Here is a 14,927-nt window from a genome sequence, read left to right as displayed (position 1 = left end):
ACATTTGACAATTGCTCTAATTTAAAAAAAAAAAAATCATATTTTTAGCCCAAAAAAAAAATCGTTGCGTAAACTTACACACGCGCGCATTTGACGCGACCTTTTTTTTCGCTGTTTTATTTCGCTCAACTTTTTTTTCCGCTCCCAAAAGCCCGATATTATATATCCCCGCGAGCTGTATAAATTCTTTCAATCCGCTCGCTATTATAAAAAAAAAAGAAGAAAAAGAATAATAAAAAAAAAAAAGAACCAAATGACATCGCGGCGACGACGTTCATTTTCGCGCGCACGACTCGCGGCACCGGCAGATAGCACCGGATCGAACTGGATTTACATCAACAGTGACCGCTCGAACTGGAAGTCTCAATTTTTTTTTTCTTTTTCCTTTGTCGCATTCAACGCGTGTCTGTATGCGCGCGCGTGCGAATATGTGTATATATAATATATATAATATAATACGTTGCGATGTACGTCTGCGTCTCGTGCGCGTCTTTAACAATGTTATGTTAATGCATGGAAAGAAGAAAAAAAATGAATAAGCCTTCGCTCTCTCGAAAATCGACGATGATTTTTTATACGAAACTGCCGATAAATTCTGCGATTAAAATGAAGAAAAAAGAAAATGAAAATATGAAAAAAATTACCATCCGCGCCACGACTTTCACGCGTGGGAATCTTGCGCGAGGGCGAATCCAATCTTCGGGAAGAGAAAAAAAAATTGTTCAAAATCAATATTTACGCGCGCGCGGAGAAATAATCCTTTGAAGCCGCGCGCGAATATTTTTACATTCCAAGTAGTACGTACCCAGCGAGTCCGAAAATCTTTCGAATACTCGTGTAATTATTATACATAGCGTACATACCGACGCGCGTAATATCATAGTTTGAATAGGCTACTGATTGCAGTTTGGATTAGCACCTGAATCTCTCGTACCACGTCAGGGTCAACGAGCATATCTCCTCTCCAATTCGTGCCTCGGCTAAAGAGCTTCGTTCGTTCGTACGTACGTATACTACACGCTCGTGTCTGCGTAGGAGGAGTCGCGTCCGCATTAAACTTTTGCCGCGTTCGCCGCGGCATTTAAAACGTCGTCGTGCATGTGTGTATACAGATAATAACGACAGAAGGTGAATTGCCATTCGTCGTCTTATCGCTTTTTTGTCGTCAGCAGTCATCCTCCTCTTCTTCTCCTTCTTCTTCTTTTGTATTAGAGTCAATTACGTGCATTCGCGGAATAATCGCGCGTACTCTAGAAAACCCGACGACAATAATGATAAACCTGCCTGCAGGAAAACGCGTAATCCCCAATATTTTCTATTTTCGTTTTGCTTCTTTTTCGCGTATCCATATACTCAACGCAAACATTTCAAAGTCAATTGCCGGCCAATCAACGACTCGATTCACGAAAATGCGCTGGATTTATAAGAGCGTCATGTAGTACGTACAGTCGGTACCTTGAGAAAATATATATGAAATATGCAAGAAAATATCCTTCGCGCGCACCCGGAGGAAGCCTGCAGCCTCGCGAATATTAGTACGCTTCTTTTTACTGCGCTATAAAACGAATTTCCGTGCGTTTCTCCATAAAAAAAATATTATAACTCTTTTCGCGTAGAGAGTCATAAAGTTTTGATTTTTTTTTTGTTCGCTTCGGTTTTTACTTTTATAATAGAACAAAAACGCAAACAGCGCGTCAACAAGTATTAACATTTTTCGAAGTCGATGGTTTTGGAACGGGATTTTTCCCGATTTTTTTCCTTATTTCTCGAGGCCAAAAAAACAACGCACAACCGGCCGATGAACTCGGTCAGGGGGGGCGCAATATTTATGTGTTATTTTCTTTTCTCCCCCGTTCGCGATTGCTCAAATGCGAAATCATCGAAACTTCATTTGGCTTCACGGGCCCGCATAGAGGAAAAAAAGAACATAATAATATTAAGCAGAGCATTTCAAGTGCAGAGCAATTATAGATTGGGATCTTGGTTGCGAGCCTTTTGCGCGGCGCGCGCGAGATATATATTTCTTACTCACACATAGCGGACACACATGTATATAATACGCGCGCGATGAAAAAGTGTGTCATTGTCAAGTATATCACGAGAGAGAGACGAGTCAGCGCCAGCTTCGAGGAACTAATATAAGCGACAAATATGCCTCAAACTTAATCCGCACTCCGCTTATATAGAGACGAACGAACTATTCGCATCGGGCGTTTGATTCATTGATTCGAAATTTTCCTCCATCTGGAGGCAGAGAGACGAGAAATAGAAAAACGAAGCGACGTCGCGAGATAGACGAAAACATGCCTGCAATGCACGGGTATGGGGGTATTCTGGTATAAACTACCAGTCGATCTTCGGAGTGGTGTGTTATATATGTATAGCATCGGTGCAGGAGACAGCGAGTTCACCCCCGCGTCGCAAATCGATCATTTCCATTCGATTATATATCGACGGGACAATTAAAATTCAATCGGTTCGTCGACGGATCTCTGTGTATACGTATGCACGTGGAAAGGCGAAATCACAATTGACCTATTGCTCGGAGGCAGCTGTGCGCGCGCGGCGCATTAAACCCTCGTACCCGCGCGCACTCGTGAAACTTGTGTCCGTAAATTTCACACGCTTGGATTTGCAGTTAAATATGCCATTTATCGACTCTCTCTCTCACTCACTTTCGTATTATATACGCCGTGTATAACTGGGCGTTCGTCGACGTTTTCGACTAAATCGGCTCCGACGATCCGATTAATTTTCTCTATACCCCCGGCTGATTTGTGGAATCACGAAGCGCGTATTAATACGTACTTCCTCACGAGGATCACAAAGTGTTGATATTTCAATTGTCGCGATAAGAATTTCAAACTCGCACTGCGTAAATACATAAAAAAAGGAAATGAAACAACGAGAACGTCGTTAAAGGTGACGATGCCGTGCATATTTTCGTATTGTTTAGTGATTAGTCGAGCCGACAGGAAAAAATGTATACAAATGTCATAAGCGCGTTGCGTTACTTGACGCGCATCGACGTGTTAATTAAGAGGCAAAAACCCAACTCGAGGGTTAAGCGAGAACCGACTTTAGAGCGCGGATGTTTATCGGATTCAAAGAAGCTCGCTTGACAGGTGTTTGTGTGTACGCGATAGAACACATCTTCATAAGTTCAATTTCGTGGAAAATCGTTACTGGCGCGCATCTATGTACGTGCGCGCGAATTTGCCGAAATATTCGAAGTATCTCTCACTTGGCAGTGGTCGCGCTAAATTATGATAATTAAATGGCGCGTAAGCCAGAATATATAGGTTTTTTTTTACCTCGCAGCGTACGATCGAGCTCATACCTATATGCTCCCTGACACTAATAAATTAACAGCATATTTTTCGACGTACCTATGCTTGCTTACATATCGAGCGCAGCGGTGCACGGATTCTACGAAAGTGACTCACTTTTACTCTGCAATGTGTATAGTAGTTCTATATTCGCTAGCGCGATTGTACAATGTTTCGCCAACTCTTTCGAAATCGTCGTCGTCTTTCGGCTCTAATCTTTGAAATTGGCAATTACAGGCCTTTTTTTATCTTTGCAAATATTTCAAACTCGTAAGCCGAAACTATATTATACAAGCGCGAGAGATTACGCCGGCTCTTGATAAATTTACATTAAAAGGCCTATTATAATGCAATTACTCGAGTACTTTGCAGAAAACCCACCGTAACTACTTATAATCAGTTTTTTTTTTCGTCGTCTTCTTCTTCGGTTAATCAACGAGTGTAGCGCCTTGGACTTCTTCAAACAGCATTAATAAACGAGGAGAAACAACTCGTGTAACTGAAAAAACAAATTTAGGTCGGACGCGCGCCGCGCCGCGTCTTTTACACTCGAAAATTGACACTGTGTTGCTGTTGCTGTTGCGGCTGCAACTCGTGTCGGATCACATCTTCGCGAACAATCCGGAAATAAGCGGTAATTGGCATTTCTTGGCGCTCGTCGTCTATACATACATCTATATATACATGTACTTACGAGTACGCGACGATGATCGCGACATTAAGTTGAATGCACTGTGCAAACGGATCGGATCGCGTAACAATAGTGTTGCATATACCGCTGCGAGGCGGCGGTGGCGGCGACGATCGGCGCTTAAGTACTCTGTTATTGTGTTTCTTTCTGTCCGCGGGCGATTAATCGGGCTTGAAATCGCGTAACATGTGTAAAAGGAGCTGTCGGCAAATTAGACGATGTATTAGTGCGCGCGACGTCGCACCGATATGAAATAACGATTATTATTTATATTGTGTTACAATTGTAAATTTTTTTTATCGAGATCATCAACCCCTCGGCACGTGCTGAATTTCCACACGCGTGAACACCTTGATTTTTTGCGGGTGTATATGAGCGATTCTACAAATCATTGGCAAAATTCAAAGCTCAAATCGAGATTGAATCTACGTTTGATATGGATACTTGTAATTTTTTATTGGTTTTCCAGAAACATAGGAAAAATGATGAATGAAGGAAATTTCTATTGGTCTTTTTACTACAGGTGTTCCTGAACATGAAAATGTATGTTTCCTCGTAAAAATAACGACTCATTCCATGATTGATGCTGCCGAAAACATCGAAGCTTTTCTCGTCTATCTTTTTGACTTAAAGACATTAAACGCTCAAAAAAAATCCACTTAAGAACAATTTGTCAACATTCGTTACCGTCGCGTTCAATGGCCAAAATTTCAATCGCGATTATAGTCGCGGAATTGGCCGATGATACATACAGAACTTCTCATATACGGATACTGTCTCATCTCGAGATCCAAATCACGCATCGATTATATCATAATAATATTATTATAACACGTATCGAGTGTCGAGCAATTTTATTGTACGGCTTTTTGATTATGTTTTTTGAAAGTTTATCATCGTCGCGCGATTTCGCGCTTATAATTCGTGTATAATGGTGCAAATCAATATTAGAAATAGTCGCGGCTGAGTTATTTGATGTAACTCGAGTATACATGTGCAAACACACGTATAGAGTCTCTCCGATCATGGCTGATTTCATTAAGTCGGCTTGGAAAATCGAAGATATCGGCGACTAATACGAGTCATTTATCTGTATTACAACTCTTTTGTTTACCCGGCGATGTAATATTATATAGGAAAATGGGCTGTCTCATGATCGCCCAAATAAAAATAGAAAATTGATTGTTGACGCCGATACGGAGAGCAAGAAAAAAAATACACACAACACCAGCATATTTCTCAGTAACACACATCATCCACACGATACAACGTATTATATTACCTAAAATCAAAATCCGATCTACAGCCACACGGCCGTGACGCAAAAATCGTTTATATAGACGCGTCAGGCGGCGGCGGCATATTACATTATAGTATTACGTGCACGATAGGGGGGCATCCCACACTCATCAAGGACGAAAAGGGGTGCTAGGCTGCTGCCTGCCGCTGCTTTCGTCGCGCCGCGGCACTGCGTCCGTATATGCGTTTCCGGTGACGTACTTGTATCGTCTATATAGTCTTCCGAAATTCCTATTTCGTCGTACTAATATATACGTATAACACGCACCGCAAAATCTGAATAAACCAACGCGGATATGAAACGCAAATCTCATCCTATAATACAGCCGAGTCCCGCTCGTGGATCTGTCAAGTTGCGACTCTGCGTAATAATAACGTGTGCGGCAGCGGCAGCAGCGTAATGCAAAAACTTGTACATACAATGTGACGAGCTCGTGCGTAAAATATCGCATTCCGTTTTTCGCACTACAACGTATACATACGTATATAATATACGTAGAGCTTCGAAACGAGCGCAGCAGCTGCTGCTATCGCTCTATGTATATGGCCGATTCTTCGTGAAATGGTCAACAGTTTTTTTCCTATGATATGAAAAACTTGTGGTTTAGTTGTGATGCGTGACCCCAAATCTGAAAATTACTGGATCAGTCATGGGTGGCTTTAGAAAAAATCTGCTAAAATGCTAAGAAATTTTGGAGCTTGCTGAGCTACAAAGACTAACATGTATTCAACATCTATTCGAGTTTATTAGAATCAAAAGTTTATTTATGAGAATAATTCAATAGGTAGGTAAAAGTTTGCATCGAAAAAATTCTGTGAATTTTTGGCGATGCAAGTCTGAAATGAACCTTATGTTTCTTTGTATATGAGAAAGCTTATAAAAGATTAAATACTCTTGGACAATATCCAATAAAAAAAGCTCTGCAGCACTTTATCCCTCAAGCCACTCGACACTAAGCAACATTTTTTTAGTATTAGCAATAACTAAGAGTTTCAAAAAAATAATTGGACCTTTCCAAAAAGATGAATGGTTTTAAAATTTTATTAAAAATTTAAAGATACATGTGTTAAAAACGTCTCGTTTTTCATGTTATAAGAAAATTAATGTTTTGGATTTTCAATTTCACAGAGAATCGGCCATATGCACGCTATATAGTGTACATGATTATATTCGCGAAATTGCTATTTTACACGAGAAGTTAATGAACTATTACATCCAGCGGCTCGAAATAATTGGTTATACCTAGTTTATCAGTGGCACGCGCAATCATCGACGACGAATTTATATGCGAACAATTTTTTATGCTACTAAGCCTCTTAATGACGCGATGATAATCGTGCGTCATTGATAAATTTAAAAAGAAAAAGAGCATCACGAGATCAAAAATAGATAAAAAGAGAAAAAGTTCTCAGCTCTATGCTCGCGCACAACAATAATTAATGTTGATCCTAATAAATCTCTCAAACTGCCATTGAACTCGTTCGCTCGCGCGCAAGCACGGCACGCTTATTGCATCAACAAATGCACGCGTTAATAATATTATTACGTTATATGTTCATAACGATGAGAATCGGCCAAGATGCAAAAACGCGATATCTCGCGGGCTGCACGCGAGCAAACGTCAGATTCGCTGCAAGCGTCGCACGTGCGGAAAATGTATATGATCGGTGAGCTTTGCCAAAAATCATCTCTCGCTCGGTTCGACCCCCCGCGCGAAGGGGAAATACGAGATGCCATTGCCACGGGTTATATAACTCGACTTTCCGCGGCCAAGAAAACGCTCGATAGATATCGTCCAATAAGGTATGCGAGGGGCTTCTTCTTCTCGCGCGTTTGTCATCTTTTACCTTTTACGGGGGTGCACGCGAGCAAGCACACACACGCATGATATCTAGTGGCGCTTGCGAGGCGCGTGCCAAGAAATGTTCGGAGTTATTCCGCGAATGCGGTTTACCTATATTAGAGGATATTTGCACGGGATGAGTCGCTTCTGCGCGCGCTGTTTTGTTGATAAATAAAGTGACTAATCAGCGAGTGCGAAATTCCTCTTGGCTCGCGAGTACACACAAGTCATAAAAAAATAATTACTATATTATTACTCTGATATTCGTTTCTTCTTTCTTCTTCATCATAATTTTTTTCAATAACTTTCCGGACGTTTGATTTGTAACTGGTAAAATTTGGATGTTGTAAGACGAAGCTGTTAGTAATTCGAGGCCGCGCTAGAGGCTCCGTATCATTGATGAGAAAATATATTTATTGACGATTATTATCCAGTTCAAACTCACCCGCGTATATTCCGACTCATTGTTGGGACTCTCCTTGCTTAATTCTCTCTACTCTCTGCACGCGGCGATAAAAAAACATAAAAAAAATCTTTTAATGTATATCGTGTGTATGTACAATATACAGTACATCGGCGCATGTATATTTATCGTAATAATACGAATTGTGCCTTGTGTACAGATAAATTGCTAAATGTAGCGCCTATATAGAAACGCGAGCTTTTTCTCGAACGGGGACGTGTCGCGCGAGTGGGGATCGTCGAGCGTTATCCATGTGTACGCCTCGCTCAAAAGTGGTGGAAAAGCTGCCCGTCGCGGGGTTAATTAACTCGATTTATTCACGCTCAAGTATACGTACGTGTGCACTTACACATTCGTACTTTAACTTAGTGCGTGCGTAAGTGTGTGTGTGCGCGCGCGCGAAAGAAGTGGGTATATATACGTACGTACGCTGTATGTAGAGGATCGTAAAAAGTCGCGGAGCCGCGAGTTCGCCCCGAGCACTGACTCATTGGCAGGCCTTATAAACTTATAAATATCTCGCGATCGGGTCGAGGAAGATTATTTACCGATTTGGCTGCCATCGTGCAGGATCATCGCTCTCTCGATCTCGTAGCGTATACCGTAAATCGCTAGACTCTCTCAGTTATTAACCCTCTGTTTTTTCCATTCGCTATATTGTGCTGTGTGATTTTGTTTTCAATTCGTTTTCAATTTCATTCGATTTGGAAACAATTTTTTATATTTTTTTCATTCTTCGGAACGATAACAATTGAATAATTCATGGCACGTTGGCTCGCAATAACGAATCGACAGTTTGACAGTGAATAATTTTGCGCGCCTTCTGGAGCGGAAAAGATCAGCGGCAGCAGCGATCGTGCGGTAGAGGCTCAACAGGTGGCTGCGTGGTGCTGCTGCAACCGCACACCAAGTGCGCCGAGCGCCCGGAACTTGAACACTACCGCACTGTACTGTACTGTTCATCATAAACTGAGGTGAGTGATCGAGGCTATTAATTATCTATGAGTGTCGCGCATACGAGGAAGTTGTTGAACTCATTTTTAACATTTAACAATAAATTAAAAGAAGAAGAGGCGGAAAAAATAGCCATCGACAGCGTAATCATATTTTATATACATCGCATATAGAAACTTTTCCATCGATCCTCGACTCAAAAATATTTCTTCGCTCCGGAGATCGACGCAATTTTCTCTCTTTTACGTAAACGCGTAGGATTGAGAATTCATCAGGAGCTTTTTCCAGAAAAGCGAACGTTGATTCAATCAAAGAGAAATGAAATTTAAAAACGAGTGTAATCGATTACATGCCCGATCGATCTTTGCTCGCAGGAATAAATTTTCATTCGCGTCATGCGTTTTTACAAAAATATCATGCCCGTCACTTTGAAAGTAGATATAAAGTTGTTAGGTTATTATGCGTGCATCGCAAATAAGTAGGAATATACATTTTTTCGCATCATGCGTTTAACAAAAATATCAAAATTATCTCTTTGAAAGATGGTATTACGCGGTTACTTTATTACGTGTGCATCATAAATGATCAAATCATGTATTTTACGTTCGTAGAGCTTTTTACCTAAAGCTTTTTCTTACCAATCTTGAAATTCGATTACCCCGTTTACTGGCTTGTGCGAGATTCGTTTAAATTTCCGATACACTTGTTTCAAAAAATTTTTCATTAAAAATAAAACCCACGCTCACCTATATATATATTATATAAACTTCGATGTAAACAATTGCAATCGCTCACTCGAGCCACATCGCGATTACACTTCCGTTTACGATCCGAAACTTGCGCGCGCGGGAGCTTTCCTCGTTCATTGATGATAATTATTTTCACCTTGTCATTGCCGCCGCCGCCGCAGCATGCATACGCTTTCCGCGTGCTCAAATTAACATAAAGGAGGAGGAATTCGCGTTCACAATGAAAAATTATAAAATATATTTATACAACCGCTTCATTATTTTTCCTACGGACGACTTGTCAAATTTAACAATCGCGCGGCACTGTTATAACGCGGATGTAGAGTGTATATATTTGTACGGTAAAAGTCTCGAACATAATGCGCAACAATAGACTGCACAAAAAAAAGGAAAGAAGAAAAGCCGTTCTCTCTCCCACTGATCGACGTCCTTGCACGATTATACATCGTGTACCAATTAACGGAATTCCGATAAAACGTGTGTATCATTCATCGTTATATTCGCAGCCCAAAAAAAATAGAAGAAAAGAATTGCAAAGCCGAGCACACAATCGAGCGCATTAATTCGTGTCACCTAGGTAATAGACACAATACCTAGCGATAATCTCCTCCTTTGCCTCCCACCCGCGCGGGGCACGGGTCTCGTGCGCCGATTACATACATGTGCCGCGGGGAATTATATTATTTGGCATAGTCGTTATCACACACGTCTTCGATGTATGTATGTACACCACATATATACCTGTAATAATAATTCTGCGCGTATGGCAAATATGTACATCTCTTTACACCTGACTAATATACAGGTACACTACAAATCTCTATCGGTGTGTGCGTATTTACATACACACACACACACACACACACACACATGCACACGGACGTGTATGGCCCCCTTATTAAGCCGCTGGTATTAAACCTCGTGCGTCCGTCTTACCTACGCTCTCGCGCACTCACACATACACACACTCGGACGCGATCGAGAGAAGAGGCGCGCGAGCGAGTATATTATAAACCGAGAGTACGCGAGCTTTGAGCCGATAGTCGCGTTTGCCGATCTCGACGAGAAGCACATATCACACGTGTGAATATACGCGGCGATCGCGTGTATAGTATATCGTATTCTCTTAACTTATATTATTATTGTTGTTTCTGATTATATTGTTTAAACGTTGAGATCCCCTCGCGCGCGCGTGTGTGTGTGTTTCAGACTCTTTTGTTTATTGTTATATACCGAGTGTGTGCGCGCGCGACCGACTGAGCAGACTACATTATTGCTACACAACACACAGTGAGGAAAAAAAAGATAAGGCGTCCCTCTCGCGCGTGTGCAGCGTCGTCGGTGACCGCGTGTCGTTCGTTGCATCTTTTGTCACTGAAATAAAGTACGATTACATTTATATACATGCACATTGTTTCGATTATCGACGCGTAATGAGGTTCCTAAAAATCGTGATCAGTTAGTCTTCTAAGACGGAAAAGAAAAAAGAAAAGAAGAAATTTTTAACGTAAGCCGAAGGTACAAGACAGATTTATAAGTCATCTTGCGAAGTTTGCTCCAAGATGAAGCGAAAACTCTCTTCTTTGTTTCGGTGAGTAAACATGAATTAAAAATTATCAATAAGTTAACTGAATTTGGATCACAAAATTGTTGCTCATGGATACTTATAATCGTTCATCGCTTGCTAAAGTAAAAATTATAATCGAGCTCGATGTGCGCGAAACAAATTAAAAAGTGCTTGGATTATTATTATATTTTTTTTCGTTTATCATTTTTTCCGGATCAAACCAAACAACACCATGAGTGCGACTAATCGAAAGTTAAAAGATAAACACAGTCGAAAATGGAAAATGCCGGTACACGGCGATCACAACAATAATCTGTCGCTTGTCTCTCTCTCTCTCTCTCTCTCGGTATCATTAATCGATTGGAGCTGCAGCCCGCGCGTCAATTCATTAATGTGCTTCTTATGATAATTAGCAATGTGTGTATCGTTAAATATCCGAAAAGCATCCGGTATATACCGGCTCGCGGCGGGACCGCCCGGGATCATAAAAATGCGATCTCGTATACACACTGCAATAAATCGCTTAAGGTGTATATAAAACAATTCATATTGTATATTTTCGGTGTTTACAATGGGGTCTCTCTAATACTGTAACGCTCGACGCGATACATTCTGTAGTATACATGCGACGGGTTCACGTGTATGTAATATTATAGAATATTATAGTCCGGATAATTATACACACACACACACAGTCACACGTGCAGCGACGTATATATGTAAGTTAGTCTAATTATCGTATTATAACATATATACAATACATAACGCTTCCGAAGGCAGAGCTAAAAAAATTCATATATTAGATTTGTTACATATTACACGCCTGTCTCATAATGCTCATTTAATTGCAGTGGCTGCAGTTAGCAGCCTTAGCCGCGCGAGAGCACATGTGCATTGCGTGTCACGACACTTCTTCGTCGTCTTCTTTTTCATTCTTTTTTTTTCGTTGCTGCTGCTTTTCGTTGTTGCATTATAAATCGTCACCTCAAACGAGCCCGATGCATGAACTGAATTGCGTCGAGGCGATTTACCGCCTCACTAACATTTTTTTCTTCTTTTTTTTTTTTAATAGCCGATAAAGTCCGTCGAGGCGCGAACGAGCTCATATAACAACGAGTTCGCGTCACGGTGGTCCACGCGAGACGTGATTTAGAGGCATCTCATACAATGTATACAATCCGTGCGGAGTCGAGAAAATGCTTCCGTAATTTTCTGAATTGCAAAACTTACGTATACGTCGTATAGGCAGGAAGGAGAAACTTGTACAGTATACAGTTCGCGAAAGTTGAACGGCCTATGGGCTCGCTCGGACATCAATGGAGATGAAAGAAAAGAAAAAAGTAAAGTGGGAGTGTAAAATGCAAAAAAATCCTAGACGTTGATTATATATACGGTGGTGTCGCGCGCAGAGGAAGTCGCTTTCGACCTTGTCGCGCACGTCGTACGTACATATATATAGGTGCGTTACGTCAGCATGTATATTAAGGGGGTGTGCGTGTCAATGTGGTATATAATACGCGAAAGTGTGTACGTGTGTCTGTGTGTGAAGAGTGTCGACTGACGGTGCGTGATCAGGACGTGAACTTTTACTCGCACATACATGAATTAAATACACCTATACAGCAGCAGCAGCAGCAGCAGTCATGGTCAGCATTACGTTGCGCAATAATAAAAAAAAGCTGGCACTCTATATAGGTGTGCATACCAAGCCTACTGCTGGTGATGCTATATAATAGCACGAGGGGGTTGTTTAGCTATCGGTATACGTATGCACACACACACACACACGCACGATATATAACGCGTGATGTGTTTTCTATTACCCGCACGCGGAGCGGCGCGTTACATATATCTATTACCTACGTGTGTGCCGGTCGATTTTTCAAGATTATGTAAATTAAACTTTGCCACTGCTGCTACTGATGCTGCTGTCGGATGCTTTTTCGACGATAAGGCGCGGTGCTTTAATAACGATCGATACCGATCGGGAGCCCTCTTGTAAAATTCGTGCAATTCATATTATTATATCCCGTGGAATCGATTCGCGCTAGCGAATTTCGTTCAATCATTTTACGCGTTTATGCTGCAGCACGCATCAAATTATGTCGCGGTATCAAATTATGTTTCTATGCATGCGCGAGACTAATTAAATTGGATGTAATGTGCAATAAAGCGAGACGCATATTTTCGAGTACGCTGCAAAATCTATCGAGCTAATGAAGCGTAAACTGTATAATATAGACGCCACCGTGTATGTATATTTTGAAACGAGTTGAAAAACAAAATAAATAATGGATAATACGACGATACGACGACGATAATTAGTATAGAATTCATCGCCATTGCGCGATTGTAATGTCTAATCATCGTCGTGATCATCGATGCGATCGTGTATCTATACAGAGGAATTTCGACGTGCCTCAACATGAGCAACCGCGCCACTCCAGACAAAAGAGTTATCAAAGACATCTCTCGCTCGCTTTCTTAACTCTCAAGCACGTGTACTCGAAGGGGGGCATTCATGCGCGACGAAATATACTCTGTTCAACACTCGAAAAAGAAAAACATTTTGCGAACCGTGCTTCGAGATATACAAAATCGAGGAAATCGGCGTTCGACAATAATTCATATTATATTCGCATCGAAAAGCACACACACACACATACACGCCCATCGCCTCGAGGTCAGCTTGCACCGCTCAAAAGAGAAGAGAGCGAGAAGAGAGGAAAAAAGCTCCTGCTCGCGCGGGGGGATAAAAGCTCTCGCGTCGTAGTCGTCGTCGTCGACGCTCGGCTCGGCGAACGGAGGCAGCGGCGCGCATGAGTATTGGATCTATCGAGCCTCTGCTGTATACATATAAATACGCCTGCTGGTGGGTGTTGGTGTATCGGCGTGTGTGTGTGTGTGTGTGTGTGTGTGGCTCTCGGCGTCGGCGCGCCTAATAAACCCCCGCGTACGACAAAGCAACACCGTGCACACGCACACTCCCAGAGCAGAGAGAGGAAGAGATATATAGTCGCTACCGAGCCGCGCGTCAAAAGTAATAGAGCAGGAGAGAGCGTAGCAGTATAGCGGCAGGCGAGAGCAGAGCGAAGCCAGCCAGCCTCGCTAGTTGTATCATAGAAAGCTTCGTAAAAGCATGGCCAGTCTCCGTACAAGCTCAAAGACATGCTCTTCGTCGCTGCCACCGCCAGTTGCTGCTCCAGCGCTCCTCGATCCTCCAAGCGGCTGTCTGCACCATCAGTAGTAGTAGTAGTTGTAGTAGCGGCACAGAAGTACCTCGATCGTTGCTCGATTCGTGTGCTACGCTCGTGATCGTTAACAAAAACAACTGCGACAACGGCAACAGCAACAACTGTGATATATACATAATTTACACTCGCCGATTTTCTTTACTTTTTTTCTGTTTTTTTTTCTTGTTTTTCCTTTTGGTTTGAATTTTTTATTTTGAACTTTTTTTGGTTGCCGGAGAAAGTATCGACATTAGTTTGTAGTGTATGAACGGAAGAAAAAGTTCTGTGTTAACGTAAGAGAAAAAAAGTAGTATCGCAAGCTCGACGCGCGTTGTATATATTACGAAGTGGTGTTATAAACCAAGTACTCGACGCATGTGGTCAACCACCAGAGTCACCGAAGCCCGGTGATCTTTTCACTCGAGCTCGACGTCGAAGTAATAATCCACCGAGAGACGCTGAGAGAGGAGCAGAGCGAAAATTAAAAAACGACAAAAGCTGGAATCACAAACCACCGTCATCACGGCGTATAGCGGCAGAAAAGATCGAGCTCGGTAAATGATAATTCGACTAAATAAGCATCTAAATTCAGATCGATGAATCTCTCTCTCTCTCTCTTTTATTCGCGTTCGATATATTCCATTTGAAAATTCTATTTCGAGCAAGTGCGCGTACACACGGGCACGTACACACATGGAAGCTCGCTCACGCGGCGCAGCTTTTATAAAGACCGATAATTCGTCGATTCAAGATCGTTAAAAGTGTATTTTCAGTGGCAAATAAGCAGCAGCAGCAAAA

The 14,927-nt window shown here is 41.8% G+C and overlaps 1 protein-coding gene across 3 annotated transcripts in view; it reads left to right on the top strand.

The window, feature by feature from the left end:
* The first annotated feature begins 8,196 nt into the window (after nt 1–8,196).
* The window catches only part of LOC106652605 (bumetanide-sensitive sodium-(potassium)-chloride cotransporter), a 30,113-nt gene continuing 23,382 nt past the window's right edge, over nt 8,197–14,927 (top strand). The window contains exon 1 of one of the 3 annotated variants that reach the window (XM_023459298.1): nt 8,197–8,600. Coding sequence is in view for 1 of the 3 variants with exons in the window: in XM_014371668.2 (XP_014227154.2) it covers nt 10,892–10,920 (29 nt within the window). In the remaining 2 variants the exon portion in view is untranslated. Of the gene's footprint in view, nt 8,601–10,364; nt 10,921–13,974; nt 14,684–14,927 lie in introns of those variants that run through there. The other 2 variants (XM_014371668.2, XM_014371676.2) reach the window with 2 other exon arrangements.

This window comes from Trichogramma pretiosum, unplaced genomic scaffold, assembly GCF_000599845.2.
Source record: "Trichogramma pretiosum strain Unisexual culture from Peru unplaced genomic scaffold, Tpre_2.0 scaffold44, whole genome shotgun sequence".
NCBI lineage: Eukaryota > Metazoa > Arthropoda > Insecta > Hymenoptera > Trichogrammatidae > Trichogramma > Trichogramma pretiosum.
The sequence above is the reverse complement of the archived record's forward strand: the minus strand, read 5'-3'. Positions and strand labels throughout refer to the sequence as shown.